This window comes from Elgaria multicarinata, chromosome 8 (genome assembly GCF_023053635.1).
Source record: "Elgaria multicarinata webbii isolate HBS135686 ecotype San Diego chromosome 8, rElgMul1.1.pri, whole genome shotgun sequence".
NCBI classification, from domain to species: Eukaryota; Metazoa; Chordata; class Lepidosauria; order Squamata; family Anguidae; genus Elgaria; species Elgaria multicarinata.
Window position 1 is genome coordinate 32,532,801 of NC_086178.1, and position 25,089 is coordinate 32,557,889.

Consider the following 25,089-nt stretch of genomic DNA (forward strand, 5'->3'; position numbering starts at 1 on the left):
TGCACATGCAAGATACCCAGTTTGATAACCCAGTTTGTGGGAGTCTCTCAGATGATATGGTGGTGAAATATTAACCCTAATCCATCTGCTGTTTGGCTTCACAGCGGTACTTTTCATGGGTTCTCAAGCCTGCAAGCCATTATGGGGCAAGATGAAGATGAGGCAAGAGGAAGTCACCATCAGGCAACCCACACTTGTTTCTTTGGCTGTGTCTGAGGAAGCCCCCATAAATGTGCCCTTGATTCAAGGAGTATCACTAAGTACAATTTTGGGGGAAATTTCAATTGAAATGAACGTCAGAATCTAAAGTTAGAGCAAAAATCCACTTGCACCCATTTGTGCAAAAATCCACTGACATCTTTAGCCTTCCTTCTATAGCAGAATGCGGTAGTATAAGGCTTATCAGTCGAGATCTACCAGGTCAATTTTGCTCATTTTTGCTTTAAACTGAAGCTTGAGCAGTGTAGATGTGCAGAAAAATTTGAAAGTCCAAAAAAGTTCAAAGCTTGAGCTTTAATAGCAATTAATTTCCTCTGCTCCAAACTGGTAGGGCAGCCTCTCCACCAGTGGAATGACAGAAAACTTTGCTCGGCCAATCAGTGTGGCACATTGGCAGGCCCTGGGTGCAGCCGCACAATTAGGGAGGGGGAGAAGGACAGAAGGGCAAATGGGGTGCATGAGGGAAAGGGAGGGGCTGCGCTACATGCAAATTTCAGAGGGAGGATTCACTATGTATGAGCCACATTTGCATTATTGACTGAGGGGCAAAAAAGCAGGAAAGGAGCAGTACTAGTAGAACCCATGGCAACATGGAATTTACACTAGTATATTAATAATGTTGCTATTCAAAGTGTTAAAGCCTATTATACATAAGAGTATAGACGTACTTATTGGTTTGCATATCCACAGTTCCAGATGTTATTATTTGGAGGAGCAGAAGTGCCCAGTCTGAGGTCCACTGTGTACTTCTCTGCACTGTGTCAAACATTCCTCCCACCTAAAATATGAACCATATAGGGAGCAAAAATTAACGATAAACAAAAAAGGCCAAATGCATTGTGCTGTTCTTTATTAATGCTTATTGTATAATTACAAGAATATTTAGTAAGTTCTTATTGGTAACTTTCTCGGGCTCCAATGCTTCATCCTGCATATGTGGAGACCAGGGGCATGTCTACACCTCCTCTGTGCCTGAGGGCACACTCACCTCCTGCACTTCCCCTTAACATAACCAGCAGGCTGCTGTTTCTCCCAAACACATCATATAACAGACTACTCTAAGCAGAAGGATTGGGTGCACGCCAAGGACCTGGGCAAAATCAGTCTAAAAGGTGAGAGGCGGTAGGACCTTGCATTTAAAACACTGGTAGTAGCTTGCTGCGTTGCAATGTGTCCAGGATAGTAGCTCTGGATGCTGGAGGAGAAGGAGAGCCCTGGCAGAAGGTTCCTTGCACCCTGCTCTCTCTGTCTTCAAGGGTGCAGGACCACAGCCTTGTTGTTTCGCTCATGTCAAGTCCTTGCCATGCTACCTACCCAAACGTTCTGTCAATTGTACTGTGCATGTTCTTCCCTTTTTAAGTTGCAATATGTAATTTCTAAAATCAATGTAGGAAAGATTCTGCAAGGAAGCATTAGAGCTAACTCCCCAGGCAAAAGTCTTACCTCTACTATACAAAAGCCAAGAAATGACAAGACATAGCCACTAACAATGAATATGAAGGTCCTCTTCCACATGCTCTCACTTTAACCCAGACTTTCTAAACCACGTGCTTCAGCTTCAATATTGTCCACTCAGGTCTCAATTTCCCTCACTTTAACAAATTCACTGTACTTGACCAAATCAATCACAAAGAGTTGGGTGATGAAATACTGGCTTGCAGTGGGACAGTTTGCGTATAAGTCATAAGGCAAGCAGATCTATGACTCTGTGTGCGCCAAATAAGTTTAAGCATACAGAGAAGTATCTCAGGAAATTATATGCATGTAAGAGAATAGCAATGTTACTGAAGAAGGCTCACAGTGGCTCTCATCAGTAATAAGAACAATATAACCTGAGCCATAAACATTTATACAGGCATTGAGACTGCCTCAACATACTCAACAGAAATGATGTGATCTTATTTTTCCTAGAGTGTAGATCACCTAGAATGTAGATTTTCTACATGCAGAAACCTCAGTGTGCATTAAATCAAAAACTAGCATGAAAGCGAAAAGGCTAGCCTAAAATCCCCCCTCCTTCATCTCTCTCTCTCTCTCTGACATGTTAGTTTTCTACATGCAGGAAAGGCAAACATGTGGTAATGGATTCACCATCTGCACTTTGAATGCTATGCTTCAGGAAAAATGGGACATTTGATCCTGCTGCATGTGTAGATTTTCTGTGAGATCTAAAAGTATGGTCTGTAATATCATACCCATATACCTACAGAGCAATTTAGAAAGGTAGAACTGACTAGTGTACATTGCTATTAATCCCTTTGCCATATCCACCACCAGCTTGCCATATCAGAATCTTATGTTAGGGTAACCATAACTATTTCATAAACATTTGCCTCATACTAAATACTAATATTTCTAGTACCTACCTTGCCTCTTTTCAGAATTCTGTTTTGTACTTTAAACTATTCTTAATACACAATGCACTAATAACCACTCATAATTCAGCTGCTGGTAGACAGATGTAATCTGCTATCTAGTATTAATAATTTATTTATTTATTTATTTATTTTATTACATTTATATACCGCCCCACAGCCGAAGCTCTCTGGGCGGTTTACGACAATTGGAGACTTTATTTAACTGAGGCTGTCAGATTCATGTTTGGCAAAGACTTGCTTCAATACCTATTGAAGTCTACAACTGCTGATCTCAACAAGAAAGCTGACACCCTAATTTCTTCACAGGACTGCTGTCAGATTACAAGCCTTATTTTATTTGTGAACTTCTCCATTTTAAATTGCCTTGCTGACTCTAAATAGTATGTTTTATGCTGTGCTAATCACTTCTTTGGAATTACAATGCCCTTTGGCCTTTCATCCTGGAGGAAGAAGTTTTAAAACTAAAGCAATATAGGACACTCCCATCTACCAAGGAGCCCAAGATTGTCTACTTGACTGTCAGATCTCCAGGGTCTTCAGCCTAGGTCTTTCCCACCAACTTCTACTTGATCCTTTTAACTCGATGCCAGGTTTTGAATCTAGACCTTTCTGCATACAAAGCTCTACCACTGAGTTCTACCACTTAGCTTTGGTCCCTTCCCTTATGATTTACCAAAGCCGAGTCAGTATTGCGAGTGGAGACAGCACCCAAATAAAGTCACACACACCAGAGTGGGAGCCAGAAAGGAGAAAGAGGTCAGAGCTTCTGCGGGGCCTGCCCTCATAAGCTTGGCCCCACCAACGCCTCCATTCTGCACATGGGTCTGCCCACGTGCAGCTTAGATCCAGGTCCTTCCCACTCGCAAATACGCCTCATTTCCCAGCCGCAGCGGCGGGGGACAGGGGGACAGGCTTGTAACAAAGTACAGTCCACTGGAATTCAAGGCCAAATGATTAATGAGATATCCCTGAGATGTTCCACAATGAAAGAGTGAAATCTAAAATCTCCAATATCTAAAAAACTCCATGTTGCTAAAAGCTGTTCCACAGCAATCAGAAAGAGCACAGAATATACAGTATCTGTTCAAGAAAACCTCCTTGAAGTTTTTTGGGATTCATATGAATTTGTCCCTTATTTTTCATCAGATGAATGATGATAAGAAGAAAAAATGGATAATAATAATAACTATAAGAAAGAAAAAGGCGAGGGAAGAAAAGGGGGTGTTATATGCTCTTCTCTCTCTTTACTATTGCTGCCAACTATGGATTTATTTTTCGCAATGTGTTTTCGAATAGCTAGGAGCAGGAGTCACATCTGTGGAGGGTAATCTTGAACCAACTTTGATATTTCAGCACTTGGCAAAAACGTTTTCATTTGCCCCAGGTTTTTGTCATCTAATGTAAGGTGGCTGTAGGCTCTGTTTTTGACCTGTTCTGCTGAATTTTGTGTATGTGTATGTGTGTGTTTTCCTGGTCTTCTCTGCTGCTTTATCTCTGTTGTTATTTTTAGGTTTATTTTTCAAACTCTAAAATGGTATTTAGAAAGCCAAAGAGAGCCTAGTGTGAAGTAGTGGTTAAAGTATTGGACTGGGACTGAGAGACCCAGGGCATGTCTACACCACAAGGGTGTAGGGGGAGGATCGTGGACTTAACAGCTTCCGCAATCCTCCCTGGGTGTCCAGATGGCCGCGTGATGTCCCGGAAGGACAGCGCAGCTGCCATTTAAAAAAAACACACACAGGAGAGTAGCGCACAGGCACTCCTCCATGAAAGGTAGGGGGGAACCAAACAAACCTGCTCCTGCTCCCCCCACCCCACCCCCAATGGGCATGGAGCACCTGAAGAGCTCCGTGCCCCATGCCCAGTTCCTGGCTCCTCGCATTTACTCATGAGGAGCTGGGATGAAACCGGGACAGCCGCCCCCACCTCCCACGGTCTCGGGATGATCCCAAGAACACGGGAAAAATCAGGCTAAAAGCTAGGGGTGTGCACGGACCCCCCGATCCGCCCCGCGGGCCAATCCGAAAATTTTGGATTGGCCCACTCCGCGCCGCTCCGCCCATAGTCCGCTCCTCTTCGCCGCGGTGCTCCGGCTCCAAATCGGAGCTCCGCAGTGGAGGGGAGTGGCACCAGGTAAGGCCCCCCTCCCTCCTCTCCCTTACCTGCAGAGACCAAGGGGGAGGGGGGCCTTACCTGTGTCCGTCCGCAGTCCCTCGGCTTCTTCAATTGAGCCCGCGGTTCAACCAGGAAGTCTGGGCCGCAAGTGCGGCCTAGACTTCCTGGTTGAGCCACGGGCTCATTTGAAGAAGCCGAGGGACCGTGGACGGATGCAGGTAAGGGAGAGGAGGGAGGGGTGTTTACCGGGCCCTGCCGCTGTCGCCGCATGGGCGACAGTGACAGCGGCAGGGCCCGGTAAACCCCAGTTGCCTTTCTGATGGAGCTCCGGATCGAGGCGAAGGATCCGCCTTCACCTCGATCCTCTTCGCGACGCTCCGCCGGCCCCCCAATCCTCTTCGCCTCCACCTTAAGGTTAGGCGAAGCCCCCCGCTCCGCTCCTGCTTCTCCGGTTCGAGGAGAAGCGGAGCACATCCCTACTAAAAGCCGTCCCGGTTATCCAGGGGAAATACACACAGGGATGATTCTGGGACGATCCCCATAGACATGCCCCCAGGTTCATGTCTCCACTCAGCCATGAGCTCACCTATTGACTTTGGGTCAGTCACTGACCCTCAGCCTAACCTACCTCAAAGGCTATTGTGAGGATAAACGGAGTGGAAGAAGACCATTTAAACCATCTTGGATTCCTTGGAGGAAAAGGCAAGATATAAATGAAATGTAAAAACGAATAAACACAATAAAATACAATAATAAAGTTTAAGAAATGAGGCATAATTCAATGTAATAAACTTCATTCTCTTCTAAGCTGCCTGGTGAATTTTGACTGTGGGAAAGCATTCAAATACTCCTAATAAATAAATGTGCCTTTTTCTTACCAAATTAAGACGGAGTTGCAAGGCTTCATGCATCATTTGTCTAGCTTTAACATCATTCTGGTATCGCTCTTCCCTCCAGTTGCTTAATATCTAGGAACAAAGATGTGATTAACACAAGTGGGTTCATTTTAAAACCTTTACGTTACTTGTTCCTGCTTAACATTTTTTTTGCTATAGAGCATCTTTTTTTACCCGCTTCTATGGAAAGCTTCTCACAAATTTTGTTCATTGTTACATTTCTGCTTGCTTTGATTTGCTTCCCTTCAGCTCTTCTTGCCCACTTTAACCGATGCACACACCTATAGAAAGCAATTCCGAAACTTGTTTAAAAAATTATTATGAATTGACATCGGTGGCATTGTTTAAAGAAAGAGCTATTCTGACAGTTAAAAGAAACATTTCTTGCAACGATATCCTCAGAGTGCAGCTCCACACATGCCTGGGGTTCCCACCATTGCCTAAGAAAAGTAATTACTTTCCATTAGACACACAGATCCCTTTTGTTTGATCGACAAGAAAGGGACACCTTGGACTCATACTCTAAAGACCGTACATCTTTCAGTGGTGGTTAATATTTCTACAGATTAGAAATAAAGTTGCAAGCATAGTAAATTAAGAAATTGATCAGATCCAGGTAAAAGCCTAGAAGAACTGAAAGCAAAAGAGGAGGAAGGATTGAAGGCAGCCAAAGCGGAAATGGAGAAAAAAGTGTCAGGTAATGGAGTAGTTGGAGACTGGATCTAAAGCAAATTGTTACATGGACACAAATGACTACTACTGGATGCTGGACTAATTCATATGTTACTGTAATGACATTGGAGCTGCTTTCTATGCTGTGGTCCCATAGTACTCTAGTAACATCTAGATTCAGGAACAGTATGAGCAGGGTAAACAATAACGTTCTCTCCCAGATCAACACAGCCTTCCCTGGGGATTAGCTGAAGAAACAACACCATTCGCCCTGTCCACAACATTATTCCAATTAGCCATTACTAGGGGCATGTCTAGACAGGGTGATATCCCAGGGATCATCCCTGTGAGTCCACATGATGCACAGGGCATCCCGGGAGAAGGGAGGGATGATCCCTCCCTTGCCCCGGGATATCGCCCTACCCTAGGGTGACCATATGAAAAGGAGGACTCTTGTAGGGCTCTTGTATCTTTAACAGTTGTACTGAAAAGAGAATTTCAACAGGTGTCATTTGTATATATGAGAACCTGGTGGAATTTCCTCTTCGTCACAACAGTTAAAGCTGCAGGTGCCCTGCCCTCTTTTAAATCTGGTCACTCTAGTATAGCTCCTGCAGCTTTAACTGTTGTGAGGAAGAGGGAATTTCACCAGGTTCTCCATATATACAAATGACACCTGCTGAAATTCCCTTGTCTATACAACTGTTAATGATACAGGAGCCCTGTCCACCTTTTCATATGGTCACCCTACCTACCCTTCAATTCCATTTTTCCCGCTGTCTCAGGATCATCCTGAGACTGCAGAACATATGGCCCGCCATTGCGGTTTTGTCCTGGCTCCTCATGAGTAAACTTTTTTAAACTAACTCCAAATCAAGTGGAAATACAGCCTGTTGATTTTAATAAAATGTATTTCTATTTTAGCTCCGGTTTGAAAATCCATCAGAATGAGATAGGAATAAGGTGGTAGACCTCAGCTTTAAGCTGGTTCCTTCAAGTAGACAACTATTCTTGAATGTAGAAAATTAGCACAAAGGGAACAGGCTGTGCGATAACCTTCTCTTCCCATTGTAGTCCATTTTTACTTGCAGGGATTGCTTTTTGTTGTTCTTGTTGATTTAGATTGGGGAGCACTCAAAACTGATACCTGCACCATCTGCAGTCTGAAAGGGTACAGTCCATTCTACCAGAATTCTACCATCTCATTCACTTGAATGTGTAGACCAGATTTTAATGTGCCTTAAATTGTGGCTTTAGGCCATGATCTGAAGAACCATACAACAAACTCCGTGAGACAAATGGGGTTTAGACTTCAGTTTCTCCAAAAGCAGTTCTCCAAGCCACGTGGTCAACCATTGTTATACTGATGGAAGTTTCAAGAGCAGATATGTGCTATGTGGGAGACTACCGTTCAGAGCAAAATAAATCAAAATTCCTACTGAATGCCATAAGCTCTTGAGCTCACCTCCAGTGACTCTTTGGAACCTGGCCTTAGTTCCTGGCAAGCCCAATCATAGTACAAAAAAGCACTGTGGGCCTATGGAATGGGTCTCTCTGGGACTAGTAATTGCTTGTATCCGTGCTTCTGAGAAATTCGTTCTTTCCTTAAAACACAAAAATGTGGGGGAGTTTTTTTGTTTGTTTTTAAATTGAATAAGCCTTCCATTATTACTCTTCATTTATTTTCCTGAAACTGACATGGATAACTTTTCAGATTTCGTTTCCCATACTGGCCTGGTTCCATTAGTATAATTGATTTTCGTCAGGTGCAGAGCACAGAATTATCTGCTTATTTTTACCTGATTAACTTGATTTTGTAGAGATGTTAGAAGCCCTTCTCGCTGCTCATCCTGTCCCTTAAGGCAAGTAAGTACCAAAGAAAGGAAAGGTTGCTGACTCAAAAGAGACATGCTTTAAAAGAGGCAGAGACAAGATTGAATTAGTAGTGTTATTCTGATACTTCCTGTCTCCAGTCCCTTCCTTCCCTTCATCTACACTTTCCCTAGAAGGGTTTTCTTCACTCAGGCAGGCCTCATCACTGTTTTGATAAGGGAAAACTTCAAAGCCAAAGTAAGACATTAGGCCAAAGCAGCCTTCTCCAAACTGAATCCCTCCAGAAGTGTTGGTCTCCAATAGTCATGACCATAGCTTTGGGAATGATGGGAGTTACAGTCCAACATATCTGGAGAACACCAGGTTGGCGAAGGCTGGGCCAAAGATTTTCAAACCCTGGGCTTCTAGAAAACTCTCAAAGAGTTCTTCAGTGGGAAGATCAGGAACAGTTGCCGTGAGATGTGGTGATGGGCTCTACCTGGTATGTCAGGTTGGACAACTTATGGAGGATAATTCTACCAATGGCTGCTAGCCACAATGGCTACATACACATTCTAGGTTTCAAAGGAAGGGTGCCTCAATACCAGCTGCTGAAAAGCAACAGCAGGAGAATGGCTGGTACCTTCATGGCCTGCTTGTGAGCTTCCCAGAGGCATATGGTTGGACACTATGAGAAACAGGAGGTTGAGCTAAATGCACCATGGGTTTGATCTAGCAAGGCTCTTCCTATGTTCTTATGGCAAGCAAGCTTCTCCAAAAGACAGTGTCTCTATAATTATTGTTAATCTTCTGTAATAAGGAGCATTGGGGAAAACCTACAAATGTTCTATAGGTTACCTGTGTATGCAAAGTGCACCTTAGAATGCATCCAAGAATCATCTGCAATGTGCAGGGGATACTTGGCAAACAAATCAATTTAGAAAGGGTTTTGAGGGGATAGGAAGATCAAAAAATCACTAGATGAGGCCGATGTTCAAATACCAGACAATCCACTAATGGAAATGTCTGGTGCCCTTTTTTCTAGCAGCTTCTTTGGACATGGCAAAACATGTGCCTCACTTCCTGTCCTATCAAAAATAGAATTCTCACATCCACTTGTGCTTCGAGGTAAGCACACCAGGATTTTTTATAGCTCCCAATAGGGGAAGTTGTGTAAGTTCTAATTTTTACAAGGCAGAGAAGTACAAGATGCTTGTGTTCCTTGTATTTGTTTGGCACTTCCATGGCAGCTGTGAATTTGAGCCAAAAAAGGGTGTGCAATACTCCGATCCCATTCAAGTTAACAGGAAGCATAAGGAATTGCAATTTTAAGAAATTTGGAATGTACAGCAGGGACTATTTTCCAGTCTTGCTAATTAATGAAGGTATACTATTTTGTTAAGTAAGAACTAGTTCAAGGCAGATTAATATTAACCAAGTTAAAAAGAAGTATGATTTGAAGTCTCAAACATGAAGTGGGATATGCAGGGTAAAAGAAAGGAAAGAAGGAAAGGGGTAATTTTTTGAGGAAGGCTTTTGAATTTAGACAAGCAAATTCATGCAAAGAACCTGGAAAAACTTTAGTATTTTCCAGTGAAATATCATGAGTTTGGTTCTAATGTATATATTCATTTACACATCTGAGCTAGAACAAGCATTTCTTGATAGCTAATCAGAATCCCCCATGTAAAAAATCTTTTACTTGAGATAAGAATCAGGTAACTATATTGTAAAAAAACAAAGAACTTTTCTTTTGGAAATGATGGGTGAAATACTTTCATAAATTCTAGGACAAATGCTTTTTAAAAAGAAGAAGTGATGTTTCCAGAGAAACACTAGGAGCATTAAAGGGAAACATCATTTTATTTACGAATGCTTTGTGCTAGCTTTCTTTCTAAACACATCCAAATATAACTTTCCTCTCTTGGAATAACATTTGGGGAGGGGGAGGAGAATAGTAGAGCAACTGTACCCAACATGATGCTTTCTAGATGTTTTGGACTATAACTTCCATAAGTCCCCATCACCATGAACAATGGTCAGGGAGTTCCAGTCCAAAATATCTGGAGGGCAGCATATTAGTAAGATTTTGTTGCAACAAAATCTTAATTGCATGACATACGCAGCTTCTGATTTTAGAAAACCCCAGATAACTGCCTGAAAAACATGGTAGGGCTTTTGATCTCCAAAGAGAGAAGAAAGAGAGAGAGAAAGAGAGGAGAGAGAGAGAGAGAGAGAGAGAGAGAGAGAGAGATTCCATTGCATGACAAACACAGTTTCTGATTTTAGAATGCCAGAATTTGATTATTAGTTGCTGTAAAAAATAAAAAATAAAAAAGGACAACTCCCTAGCCAGTCTCTGCATTGGATATTCTCACGATGAGGTGCAGCGATTTCCCCTCCCCCCACAGTCATTTCTACCTCTTTTGTTTTTGCCTGTCTCTCTCCTTCTTTGAAGATGATCCCAAATGCTGGCCTTTCTCTAGCTCTTCTCCAGCTGCTTTCAAGACTCTGCCCTGAACAGAAGTAGGCAGCTTTGCGATCAAGGGAGCCACTAGCCACACACCTTGCCGTTCAGAAGAACTAAAAGCACGAAATATACAAGACATTTCAAGAAGAATGTTGTTAGAGAGATGTTAACAACCTACTTAAAACAAGGCACATCAATTTAAGCCAATACAGTTCTAATCAGATCAATCAATATTTAAAACAGCTTTAATTCACTTCCTCCTTTGGTTTAAATGAGCTGGGATTCAGAGTCCAACATCCCAGCCCAAAGTTCTGTACATGCACAGAGCTCCTGCACAGGCAGAAATTCTCATTCATTGCAACTGAAAGACCCATGTTCATATTCCGTGGTGTGCATAGAATCACTATATTATAGTGGATAATCAAGAAAATAGAGAAATTCTCACATGCAGAAATTGGAGCTCTGTGCTCATAATAAATCATTGGACTGGGAAGACCATTTCTGGTCATGGAATGTTGCCTTTGGGGTTCTTTGAATTAACACAATTATGATTAAAACTCATCCAGGAGCAACACCCATGTTTATACCCCTCTGAAGTACTCCTGTAAAACTAATTGCACATAATTTCATCATTACCTATTCAGATTGTGTACATTACCTTAGGAATGTCTTTTTACTGTTCTGCCTTGTAATATGAGTGTCAGCATTTCCAACAGAGTTTGGATTGAAGAGGCCTATACCAGAGTTAGAAGAGTTATTGTTTAGATCAGCGGATTGCTGAAACACCTCTATTGTCGCCTTTGCAATATTATCCAACAAGCTGTTCATTTCAGCCACAGACCCAGAACCCTACAGTGAAACATAAGTAAACTAGCACATTCATGATATGTTTGTTCATACACTAGGTTAATTTTTCAAAACATACTTCATTGAATAATAAAAAAATATACAAGGAAATACTCACAGGCTCCTTCATACACTGTTTGATCATCAGTTGGAGTTCCAACCATGATTGCCTGAGAATCCACTGGTCCAGATTCTGTGCCCAAAAAAGGAGATAACATTTTTCTGTTTGCATCATATGAAATTGTTCTAGGTGTACATTTGGTGTGGCTTTTTGTAAATTCTAGTTGCCTATTTATTAATCACTGTGGATTGAATCGGCCGGGAGTGGGGGGAGAGAAAGGCAACTTTGCCTTGGATAAGGATCATAGAATCATAGAATCATAGAATCATAGAATAGCAGAGTTGGAAGGGGCCTACAAGGCCATCGAGTCCAACCCCCTGCTCAATGCAGGAATCCACCCTAAAGCATCCCTGACAGATGGTTGTCCAGCTGCCTCTTGAATGCCTCTAGTGTGGGAGAGCCCACAACCTCCCTAGGTAGCTGATTCCATTGTCGCACTGCTCTAACAGTCAGGAAGTTTTTCCTGATGTCCAGCCGGAATCTGGCTTCCTTTAACTTGAGCCCGTTATTCTGTGTCCTGCACTCTGGGAGGATCGAGAAGAGATCCTGGCCCTCCTCTGTGTGACAACCTTTTAAGTATTTGAAGAGTGCTATCATGTCTCCCCTCAATCTTCTCTTCTCCAGGCTAAACATTCCCAGTTCTTTCAGTCTCTCTTCATAGGGCTTTGTTTCTAGACCTCTGATCATCCTGGTTGCCCTCTTCTGAACATTTATCAGGATCTGAACCTGATAAATGTCTCCTGCCCCCCCTTTAATCTTGCTTTCAATTGAAGATGGCATTTGACCAAGGAATGAGCTGAGCTATATGTCAAGGGTGGGAAATCTTTTTGGGCTATGCACACATTTGGCAATTTGTGAAACTTTCCTGGGCACCACCACAAAATGACTGCCATGGGTGGCACAGCAAAGGACAAGTAACCCATCCAAAAGACTGAGTACAAGGCAGAGCTGAGCCCCAACACTCTAAACAACTCTTTTGAACCCACTGTTTTCAGCACTAACAGAAACCTTTTTCACAGCAACTGCAGCTGCCAGAAAGAAAATGGGCTGTTTAGACAACATGCTAAGCCATGGTTAGGCCGCTCATCCCTTTTGCAGCAAATGCTTAGTGAGCGTGTTTAAGCCATGGTTATGTATCCACCATGGGAATGGTTCACACAACACATTAAGCCATGATGTTTAGCTCAAAATGCTTAACCACCATGGCTTAGCATGATGTCTGACTAAATAAAATGACAGCAAAACCAACACGGAGCTGAAAGTAAATCAAATACGGAACGTTGCCTTCAATGTCATTTTTACATTTGGTTACCTGAAGAATGCGCTTGATGTGTTGTCTTTGAGGATTGTCACCCTCTGCACATTCTTTAACACCATGAGGATAACAGATAAGCTGCAACAATTTCTGTGCTTGCTTGTTTGAAAGAACTGGGTCCAGGACAAGATCTTTGTCAGTACATAATCTTTCGGGTTCTTTCAAGCAGTGTTCTCCCACCCATTCCTATCAAAAAGTTGGATTGATAACCACTAGTTAATACATAGCAAAACTGAGGCTTTTCTGCTTTGAACGCATGATGAAAAGGTAAAACCTTTCAGAAAAAGTAACATGCATACTAGACATGACAAAGCACTGTGAAGAAATGACTTTACATTAAAGTAAATTGATTCCAATTTCACTCTGCAAAAACATTGACCAAGGTAGCATTGATTTTCGCACAAATATTCATAAAGATAAAAGGTGTAAACGTCCCAATATATTTAATAGTTTGGGGTGCAAATGCCATTACATATTGTTTTCCTTGCCTTATAAAAAAAATCTTTAATACCAAATAGTCACATGTTTATGAGTATGTCTTGCTATGGAATAAAATTAGGGATGAATAAGCAGCCCCTTCTTCATCCTTAAAGGGGGCAGGACTTTTTGCACATTTCAAGCAATTGCACACAAATCCCTTGAAGGTGCTTAGGAAACACCTGCAGCTGCCACCACTGATTCCACCATCCCCTGCCTGAAGCAAAGAAATGTATATTTGGGCAAGTGAAGGGGGGGAGCAGCAGCAGCAGACATCTTCAAGATCAGGAGAAAATGACTGGGGGCTCATCTGCACCTATGAGCCTTCCGGGATGGGGGGTGGGTGGATCTCAGGCTTTCCGGCTTCTGGATCCTCCCCCGGCATCCAAATGCCAGTGCGACACCCCAAAAGCCAAGAGGGATGTTTTGGCGCGGGGGGTGGTTGGAAGCAGGAACAGGTTGTGCAACTGCACAGCCCTGATGCTCCAAAAAAGTAAATAATAATAATAATCTTAAAATCATCGTCGTCGTCATCATCATCATCATCATCATCATCATCTGAAAAGCGCCAGCAGCCATCCTGGGGATGGCGAAATTGCTCCTCCCTACCCCCAATGGGCACGGAGTCACCCTGTGCAGCTCCGTGACCATTTAAAGAGCCCCGGTACTCGCGGGGAGAAAGGAGAACCTGGTCACACTGCCCACAGTCCTCAGGGTTGTCCCGGCACTGCAGGAAAAACTGGGATAAAAGTAATCCATTTTATCCAGGAGAAAGTGAGTGGTTGTCCCCAGTTACCCAATATCTACCATTCCTAGGCATGAATTACACAGCCAATTCCTGGATCCTATCATTGGTGTGGTTTAGGCCTATGCCCCCTGAATTTTACAAATATAGGCCCTAAGTGGACTTTAGGCTCATATGTGGATATCTTGCAGGCTCAGAGGCAGAACAGGCATTCCTGGTGGGTGGAGCAGAAAAGTACAATTTTTTTGCCACACTGCAGATAGCTTCTTACTTGCTGTGAGGTTAATCTGAACAAGCCCTTAGTTAAAAAGGAACATCATGTTTATCAAAATAAAGGCAAAGAACACAGCCCAATTTCTGCAGTGATGGAATATCACTAACTCATGATTTCTAGCCAAGGGCATGGTTTTTTAAAAGCTTCACACTCAAGAGCAAGGAAGTTAATCCTAAAATTAGTGACTCCATTTTTGGCCGGTGTTTTTTTTTAAAGGCCATGGGACAAGCATTCAGGCTGTTTCATACATGTGTAATCACTTGTTCTTCAGTCCTTGATTACTCAGCCAAATATGTGAACTTCTTGTGTCTGTCTGAATTGATTATATGGCGCATTCACAACTTTCAAGTCATTAATTGATTGACCGCATTTTTGGACTGCCCAGTAACGAAAGTTCTCTGGGCCATCTACAGATTAAATTAAAGACATAAAATATGAACAACAAACAATAATAAAAACAGCATATAATAAAACCACAGCAAAGGCTAAAAACAATGCAGCACATAAGACCAAATGAAATGCTGCTAAGACCTAAAAGCACACATACACATGTTAATATACGTGGGAGAATAAAAAGTGTTTCGCCTGGTGCCAGAAAAACGATAAAGTAGGTTCCAGACAACGCATTCCACTGTTGGGATGCCATCACTGAAAAGGTCCTCTCTCTTGTAGCCAGCCACCTCACTGCATTTGGAGGGAGCACCTGGAAGAAGGCCTCAGATTATGACCTTAGGGTCCAGGTAGGTAGATGTGGGAAGAGATATTCCTTCAGGCTCCTCCATCGAATCATCACTTCATGCCATAGTTGGTGAGCAATAAACAAGCTTATGTGAACTTCCTATTTATCTCATATCCCATCTTTTCCACCAAGGAGCTTAAGGTAGCATACATTTCCATAGCACACCCAACCAAGTTCACCAAGTAGACTTCATGGCTGAGTGGGGATTTGAACTCAGCTCTCCCTAATCCTAGTTTAACACTCTAATCACTATGTCACACTTTGCTCTGCTTTAATCTTACATGAGTGCACGTTGCACCCCCATGCCTTGGAAAGCTTTCAGAATCCCTGGAATATGGCAACAACATGGTCTCCGGAAAAATAATTCCATATACACATAATGAAGGAAAATAAAGAGTTACGTTACCTGCTGGCATATACTTCTTAGCACATATCTAGCATATTCACTGAGGCTAGCAGTTTCTATGGAGATAGGTTTTCCACATGATTTCAAAGAATGTGAGGCAGCATCCCAGATCTCATCATCATTAAGATCACCTAGCAGTCTTCGCACTGAATAATCTGACTTTCTCAAGGAGGGGATGCTGTTGCTTCCAATCTCAGCATCACCTAAAAAGAACAAGTGGCACAAAGATGAAAAAGGTGTATTACTCTTCAGCTTTTGGCTGAATACTCTCTTAGTTTATTTTTGTTTAATGCTATTGTAGTTGTTTGCTGCCTTTTCCAGAAATTGTTTTAATGTTGTTGGTTTATTACTTTAAGATGGGATTGGGTGGGGAGTGGCTGTTGTTTCTCAGAATAGTGGATGAGACATAAACTCCTCAAATATTGTATGATATTTTCTGATTTGTTAGACACCTTGAATTCCTAATGAATCAGAAAGTTTTTTTAGGTTACAATCCTAACCTATTGATTGGATTCAATGTGGCTTACTTCTAAGTAGACCTGCATAGGATCGCACTGTTAATCCTGTAATGAAGAGCTCTAAAGCATGATCTTACCAAGCATCAGGATTGCTTTCAGAACAGCAAACACAGCTCCCACTTCAATGCTGTTGTGAGCAGCAGTTAAGAGGCGACGGTCACAAGATGACCGAATTCCTGGGAAAGATTTCCCTGAGGGGAAAAAAAGAGAACAAGCTACATTACTTTTTAGATTAGAGCTTCTCAGATCAGCCTCTGGCTATGGGGCGGTGTCGTAGCTCCAGGCTCATCTTCTGTCATTCCCTGGCTGTGGACCTGCTACTGGATAATGCCATGTGAGGGCAAAAGGCTGCTGTTCTCTCCTCCACTGTTTTCACAGGATGGTGCGTTTTTCAACCACTGTTTTCTTTTGAGTTTCCCTCAAATCTTCAACTCTCCCTCTTTGAATCTATTTAATCAACTCTCCTCAGAATCTCCTCAGAATTCTCTCACCCTCTCTTCAGTAAATCCCTTCAGTCTCTTATGGCAGCTGCTAAGGGCCCAAAACTGCTGTGTTCCAGGCCTTGTGAAAAGGATTACTCGTCAAAGTGTTGCACAGGGAAGAACCAGAGACATACAGTTTACATTCACCTGTTTCTACCATAACATATGAGGCAGCCCCCCACCCCCGAGAACAGCTATTTAGAGCTATAAAGCTGTGCCTCGGGAATTATTTATTTATATACAACATTTGTATACTGCTCCACATCTGAACAGATTCTGGAGCAGTGAACAATGAGATAAAAATGATACAAGATAAAAAGAATAAAACATAATATTGTAATTATTCTTTTTAAAAACAGAATGCCGATTAAACCATAGCTGTTCAACCAAGGAAGGCTTCCTCGAAAAGAGCTGTTTCAAGAGGAGCCGAAAACAACACAGTCTTGGTGCCTGCCTGACCTCCAGAGGCAGGAAGTTAAATAGGAAGGGGGCCACAACACTGAGGGCTCTTCTCCAGATAGACTCCAGTCAGGCCATATGTCTACATAGAACCACCATGAACATGCTCTCTGATGACATCAATGGCCTGGTAGATTGGTAAGACAGATGGTGCTCTCCCAGGTATCCTGATCCCAAGTTGGTACACTAGTACCAAAACCTTAAACTTGGCCCAGTAGCAAATAGTCAGGCAGTTCAGCAATTCCTTTCCCTCAGCAAAGGAATTGGCCTTCTGCTCTTGCTTTGCCAAGGAGTCAGCATTATCCAATTCTTTCTGAGGATTCAAAATTGAAACACAAAGATAAGTCAAGGAAATGGAAGGGGAGCACTTACCAGTTGGCAGCAGGGGAACCTCAGGTGTTCGAAAGAGGTGCAACAGGAGTCTGCATGTCATCCTTGCCCCAGGTTCAGCATCTGGATCTCCACAAGCTGTGGGAACGAGGTGTTAGCACAGAAAAATAAAATTTCTTTCTCAATATTTCAGCTACTCAGAGTACTTGTTTGGTTCTCCTTGAACTAATTTTTAATATATTACAAGCAAAAATAGAACACAATAGTCTAAACAGCAATCTTGAGAAAATTCATTGTGCAGCCAACGCTCTGCAAAATAATCAATTATTGGAAGCTTTTCTTTCATAAAAAATATTTTAGTCAATCCAACTTTGATATCTAACTCCCCTCCAGTTTAGCATTATTTTATTTGAAGCTAATATATACTGTTCTGCATTAATTTGTTGCATTTTTAAAAAGAAATATGGAAATAAGAAATATGAAAAAATATTATCCTGGGAAAAGAAAGATCTGCATAAACACATGAAGTGTGTTGGGAGGAAAAAAACAAGATTATGGGTAGTACAAAATAAAGTTACTTGTGGGAACAGAATGTAGCAGAAAAAAATAGGGAAAGACAAGTATGAATTTGTGTCAGACATTAAAGGCAAGAATGAAAAGCATGCATAATGCTTATCATAATGTAGAAGCTGAGAAGATGAAAAGAATGCAGGAATTTTCAAAAATACAGTAATGTAGTGCTATTAGAGTGTGAGAAGATGAGTACAACTAACAACTTTGCAACATGATGGCAGGGAATCAAAAGCAGGAGAATTTATGTTTGTGGGGAGACAATTAGTCATAGGAAAGGCACGTTCAAGTAATAAATATATATATATATATATATATATATATATATATATATATATATCCCAAAAAAGGATAAGTTGGCTTCTGCCTTGATATCTGGCATGTAGATAATCCACTATAGCAAGAAATGGCTACTTGGCAAAAGAAGCAGATTACAAAATAATTGTAGCATTACTTGCTTGTCCCAAGTCCATTCCCCAAGATACCACTTTATACTAATAATATATCTAGAAAGAGCATAAAATACATCTAGAATGCTCTGACTATATTTTATGCTTTTTAAAAAAGCTGCTAGAAAATGGTTTCAGTGGGATTACTATCCATACAAGGAAGCCTTTTCAATTGGAAGGAACTAAGTGAGGTTCTCCAGTGGCTCTTCAACAATGAAATCATTTCCAGCATCCTGAGCTTATTATCTCCCTTTGTGTCCATCTTGGATGCTCACCCACCATGCACCAAGCATCACTGTCCACTCACCTGCTGTAAGTAAAGAAGGAAGTGCGACATGCTGAACTACATCCTCGAGGAAAAAACACTGCCGGGCTATGAGGATTGCAACAAAGGTGGCCAGTGAATCATGGAATGACAGGTCACTCACCTTAAAGGAAAGACAGCAGCAGCATTTTTGCTTGAAACCCATTTGACTGCATAGAAACATGGCAAGACTACGTTATATGAATGGACCAAATAATTTGACTGAAATGAAGAGTCATGAACCAGACAGCCACTTTTAATTTTTGGTACATCTTTCATATTATAGGAAGGCTAGTTCTAATTAAAGCATGTATGAGAAAGAGAGAGAGTTAGTGAGAGAGAGAGAGAGAGAGAGAGAGAGAGAGAGAGAGAGAGAGAGAGAGAGAGAGAGAGAGAGAGATGTAAAGGCAAGGGTTTTCTTCAGACATAACAACAAATCATAATCTGGAATTATGTGAACCTTGGGTGCATATATGTTTTTCTCCCCTCACGTCCTCCTGCATAGAAAGCTACATGGAATCAAACCACTGCTCCATCTAGCTCAATATTGTCTACACTGACTGGCAACACCTCTCCCAGCTTTCAGAAGGAGTCTTTCCCAGAAGGAGATGCCAGAAATTTAACATGAAGCCCTTTGCATGTGCTCTACCATGTGCTACAGCCCTTCTCACTTTCCCACGAAGCCATTCTTTATTGTGACATCTTACCTAGCAAACTACAGTCTATCCTTGCCCTCCAAACCAGAATTGCAAACTGTAGTTTGCAATGAAAGAAATAAAATTAAACCATTGAAGGGGAACTTTACCCCCTTTCCGTTGCATCATAAATGTTATTTTATACTTCCTTCACTGTGTGATCACAGCCAGTAAAGGATTTGCAAGGGTGGTGTCAACACATTGCTATGTAGCAAAACCAGATAAGGATACATAGCAATAGCACTGAGCGCAACTGTAAGAGTTTTGATCTCACTTCAGGGGAGAAGAAGGGAACATGACCAAATAGCCAAAGACACCACAGAACAGTATGGCAAGACAGGAAGAATCCATCCAGCTGCCACTGTAACGGGGTTGTTCCCTGTTCTGTTGCATAGAAGCAGCTTCATTACACCACATTATGTCAAGACAGGGAACCATTTTGGCACATTTACCAAGCCACTTACATTTTACATTCACCCATTATGTCCCATTAATTTATTTATTTGTTGTTGAAAGTATTTATTAGCTGGTCTTCAGCCTTGGCTCTTAGAATGACATTACATTAGTGATTGTGTGCTTTAACTGAGGGCATGAAATAGTTTTTTCAGATTTGTACAGGAACAGTAGCATATGCAAGGCCAGTTACACTCACCATTTGCATACAGGAAGAATGCCAACCCCCTGATTTCAAACAGTAAAATTTCCCCTATTCTATTCTATGCCTGTTTTGATCATCCAAGGCCTAGAGTATTGCACACACATGGTAGCTAGTAGACATTATCTCTATCAATTGGGGGGAAATACAAGAAGTGATTATTTAAATAAATAAATAAAAACTCTGTGCTGCTTATAACTGATATTCAAAGATTTTTCTGCCTTTCTTGTCATAGTTTTTTTACTTTACTGCAAAATAAAATGCTATGTCAGTATCCGCTATGTAAAAAAAAAAGTCTCATTTACACGATAATTTCAAATGACTTATCATAGTAAAGATATATAGGTGGTTATAACTATTTTAACAGCATCTTCTGCACTTACATCCACACTGCAGAGAAGGTCATTAAATCCCCAGACGTGGTTTGAAGAGCAGCAAAGAGCTTTCAGGACCCCTAACCATTCTGAGCTTAGCACTGTGCAGCAAGCCGTTAACTCTGCACACAAGTTGGCAATGTCATTAATTCTGGAAGACAACAGAAAACAAAAAAAATGCTAATTTAATCATCATTAACAAGACAAACAATAATGTCATAGCAGTCATTGCTGTGTTTGCTGTGCTCAATAACCCAGCAGTCAAGATGACTCACAATACAAGCAGCACCTGACTTCTTTTCATTTGGATTCTTTTTAAGAGCACGAAGAATGACTGAGAGGGAAGGGAAATAGCATATACAATTAAAAAAAGATGGCTTCCATGTTGAAGTTAAAAATAGGATCCCATTTCTGAAAATGCTGAAGACTTTAAAACAGATGTATCCATCCAATAATTCTTTTTTCTGCAATATATTTTCAATTAAATCTAAACATGAAGTCCAAGATATGCAATGAATCTGTTCTGGGTGTGTGTTGTAAAAATATATATCTAAAATATACACTAAATATCAAACATATGTGGATGCCCATAATTTCCAGAGTTAAATATGTAGTTATACTGTCTGGAAACAGATGGTGGGTGCATTGCTGAACAACGATAGACAAACAATTCAAATCCAATATATTACACCATTACACTTTGAGGAAGGCACATGTCCTTCAAGTGAAGATACAGCTAATAATGTGTGCCATACATCCGTCTCCTCTGGCTTTGACTAAGGCTGTTATATAGTGATGAACCTTACAGGCTTTTACAGCTTTACACGGACAGGGTTGCTTCACACATGTTTTCCCTGCAAGGAGATAAAGCTGTGTGTAGGAAAAAGCATGTGCTTTTTCCTACACAGTGACACCACTGCAGTGATGGTGCCAAAATTCAGAATTTGTAAGGAGTTATTGCTAGCAGAGCCCAAGCCTCTGAAGTTTGAGCCTGACTCATAATAGCTCTCTCTGGTGCCAATAGTTAGTACTAGCAAACACTGTCCCTAACATGGGCTTTTCCCTTTCCCAAATCTCATCTTGACAAGGGGTACAAGCTGGAATAATAATGCTCAGAAATGCCCCAGGAACTTAGAAATCCTTTAAAGCAGAGATTGATTCAGAATGGCATTTGCCCTGCCTGCCTGGCAGAATGGACATTCCTGAGCCTGCTCAGAAGTACGGATAGGGGAATTCATTTGGTTTGCAACAAAATGAACCTACCTAATTTGTACTTCCTGAAGTAATACACAAACCAGAACAGAATTATCCTTCAATTTTCAGGATTTTGTGATGCAGTTCTCCAATCAAAAATGCAGACATTATGGAAAATTGCCCACAAAAATGTAGACGTTGGAAGTAAAGCATACAGAATTGCACATGTATGGATTTCTCTTGAGAAACACATACATTGGGAGAAATCCATAAAAACATGTGTATGGATTTTCATGCAGATTTTTTAGCCCAAAAGTAAGCCTATATGCACCAGTTGTTGGTCCCTGGTTGACAGCTGGTTTGCCACTGTGTGAACAGAGTGCTGGACTAGATGAACCCTTGGTCTGATCCAGCATGACTCTTCTGGTGTTCTTATGATAGGGAACTAACAAATTTGTGCTTCAAACTGTTCCAAAGTTGTAGAAACCAAAAAAGACTGATCCCTGCTCAGAATTGCTGCTTCATCTCAAAGATAAGGCTTCTGCAACTGCTGAAAACTTCCACACCTGCTCTCCATCCCAGGATACATTTAGAGTAAGAAGCATATAGCTAGAGGTGAGCTCCCCCAGGATTGTCTCAAGCCTTTTGGGAAAATCTCAGAAAGACTCTGAACCTTTTCCAAGAAAGCTCAGTAAAAATGAAATTAATTGTGGAACAAGCTTGGGGAAGTTCACCCATCAATTCACAGTTCTGTGTGGATTAGGCTTATGACAGCTGTTCAAGTCTGTGTAGACATAACAGAAGAAAAACACTCATCATGTGCTTCCTATATGACTGTGTACACATTGCTTCCTGGAGGGAAAGAATAGGGAAAACATCGCATATGAAGTAGCTATTATACAGTATATATTCAGTGTGTCTGAAAGAGGGGGGAAACTGATTAAACAAGGCAGCACTCAAAAAGTAATTTATAAAGGAATCTGTCAATGGCCCCATCCAGAAGACACCTTAAACCACGGCTTTAACCATGGTGAATAAGGCATTTTGTGTTATTAACTGTAGTTCAAGCCATGGTTTCAGGGGTCTTCTGAACAGGGACAATGAAGATAATAATGAGAAGCAGAAACACATGAAGAGGAGAGGGGGAAGGAAGAAAAAGTTAAAAGTGGAATTGCATGCTCAACTGATTTTGGTGTTGTCAATATCACCTTACCTGCCTGCGTCTTGATGTCCCATGCATACATTCATTAGTGCATTACACACAAAGCTATAGCGACTCGGTGCATTGTCACTCAAGATTTTGCCCAGCATTGAATAGTTGAGGCTGTGAATGGAGGGATTCTCAATAAAATCCAACATGAATTCTGGATCCCATAACAAGTTGGAGTTTGAGGGCTGCACATTATTATAGATCGTTTGCTTTACTTTTGAACAGGCACTACTAAATACAAAAGGAAAGGAAAAGAAAAGGAAGGATTAGAGGAAAAATAGATACCAGTACTTTGACATCTGAAATACTTATATAAACTTGGGCTGCATGGTTACCAAATTGTTTGTATTGTTCAGCTTGCTAAGCACAATAATTGAGCTAGTTTTCAAAATTAAGCACCTGAATACACTGTCTGAAAAAGTAAGATATGCATCTTCATCAGGGACGGAAAGTGGTGGGGGAGGGGGAGAATTCATGCTTAACTGTAAATTTAGCAATGCAACTTCAACATTGTAGTGTAGTGGTTAGAGACTTGGAATGGGACTCAGGAGACCTGGGTTCAAGTCCCCACTTGGCCATGAAACTCATTGGGTGACTTTGGGCCACTCACTGACTCTCAGCGTATCCTACCACACAGGGTTGTTGTGAGGATAAAACGGAGATGAAGAGGACCACGTAAGCCTCCTTGGAGGAAAGGCATGATGCAAATGTAACAAACACCCACAATTTGGACATAATTTATTTAAAATATTTATAGGCCGCCTTTCAGCAACCCTCCCAATGCTGTGTACAACAATAAAATGCATATAATAAAATTCATAATAAAAAACTGATACAGTAATAAAAGCTGCAAAAGTTCAATGAAACAAACATCAGCAAAAGATAGAGCCTACAACACAAAATTGCAACTAACCCAGTCTGATAAAACATAATCAGGCGAAGGTCAGAGAAAAGAAGTAAGTCTTCAGAGCTATCTTAAACACCTATAATGATGGGGCCTGGCAGACCCCTGATGGCAATTTATTCCAGGGCTTCTCACTTCAAGAAGGGTGCAGTTAAGCTGGAGGGGAGTCAGAGGAGGGCAATGAGGATGATCAGGGGTCTGGAAACAAAGCCTTATGAGGAGAGAGTGAAAGAACTGGGCATGACAGCACTCTTCAAATACTTGAAAGGTTGTCACACAGAGGAGGGCAAGGACCTATTCTTGATCATCCCAGAGTGCAGGACACAGACTAATGGGCTCAAGTTACTGGAAGCCAGATTCCATCTGGACATCAGGAAAAACTTCCTAACTGTAAGAGCAGTATGACAATGGAACCAATTACCTTGAAAGGTCATGGGCTCTCCCACACTAGAGGCAATCAAGAGGCAGCTGGACAGCCATTAGTCAGGGATGCTTTAAGGTGGATTCCTGCATTGAGCAGGGGGCTGGACTCAATGGCCTTATAGGCCCCTTTCCAACAACTCTATTCTATGATTCTTGCTGATCTTTAAAAAGGTGAACACAGTCCTTCAGGTAATTTGGTCAGAAACCATTTAAGGCTTTAAAGGTGAAAATCTTTAAAATGGGTTCAGAAACACACAGGTAACAAGTGCTGCTGGTGCAGTATAGGCATTATATGATCTCATTGCCTCACATCCACCAACTCTTGGGTGGCACCAGCTGAAGTTTCCAGACCATCTTCAAAGGCAGCCCCACATGCAGAACATTACAGTAGTCCAACCTAGTCATCACTAGTACATGGTTAACTGAGGAAAGGTCCAGCTAAGGTGCACTCCTGGACACCACAGGCACCTGGGCTTCCCCAGTTAGCGTAGAATCCAGGAGGACTCCCAGACTACGCACTTGGTGTTTTAGGGGGAGTGCAACCTCATCTAGGGACAGAGGAGTTGGTTTCCCAATCCACAGTACCTCCAACCTGTCTGGATTAAATTTCAGCTTGTTCACCCTCATCCACCCCAGAACAGCCCCTACACACTGGTTCAAGAGTGCTACAGCCGCCCTAAGATGTGTAGATGGAAACAACAGATAGAGCTAAGTATCATCCACATGACACTTCACCCCAAACCTCCAGCTGTTTCATTGAGTTGTTAAAAAGCATGGGGGGCCAGATGGAGCCTTGCAGCACACCACGGACTAATGGCTATGTGATGGAGCAGAAATCCCCCAGCACCACCTTCTGAGACTGCTCCTCTGGAAAGGACCGGAACCACTTTAACACTGTGCCTCCTAAACCCAATCCAAATAAACTATCCCAAGAGAAACCACGGTTGATGGTATTGAAAGCTGCTGAGAGATTCATAGGAACCAAAAGGGTGGCACTTCACCCATCAATTCCCCTGAGTAAGTCATCAACCAAGGTG

General features: G+C 41.8%; 1 protein-coding gene across 1 annotated transcript in view; it reads right to left on the reverse strand.

Moving 5' to 3' along the window:
* The window catches only part of MED12L (mediator complex subunit 12L), a 212,547-nt gene that overhangs the window by 29,854 nt on the left and 157,604 nt on the right, over positions 1-25,089 (reverse strand). Inside the window, exons 21-33 of the mRNA XM_063132125.1 lie at positions 22,729-22,956; positions 20,331-20,472; positions 18,601-18,721; positions 17,317-17,412; positions 16,081-16,194; positions 15,486-15,688; positions 12,842-13,030; positions 11,527-11,601; positions 11,221-11,411; positions 10,514-10,675; positions 8,080-8,191; positions 5,591-5,680; positions 888-997 (exon numbers count right to left, since the gene is read on the reverse strand). Coding sequence (XP_062988195.1) covers positions 888-997; positions 5,591-5,680; positions 8,080-8,191; positions 10,514-10,675; positions 11,221-11,411; positions 11,527-11,601; positions 12,842-13,030; positions 15,486-15,688; positions 16,081-16,194; positions 17,317-17,412; positions 18,601-18,721; positions 20,331-20,472; positions 22,729-22,956 — 1,833 coding nt within the window. The remainder of the gene's footprint in view (positions 1-887; positions 998-5,590; positions 5,681-8,079; positions 8,192-10,513; positions 10,676-11,220; positions 11,412-11,526; positions 11,602-12,841; positions 13,031-15,485; positions 15,689-16,080; positions 16,195-17,316; positions 17,413-18,600; positions 18,722-20,330; positions 20,473-22,728; positions 22,957-25,089) is intronic.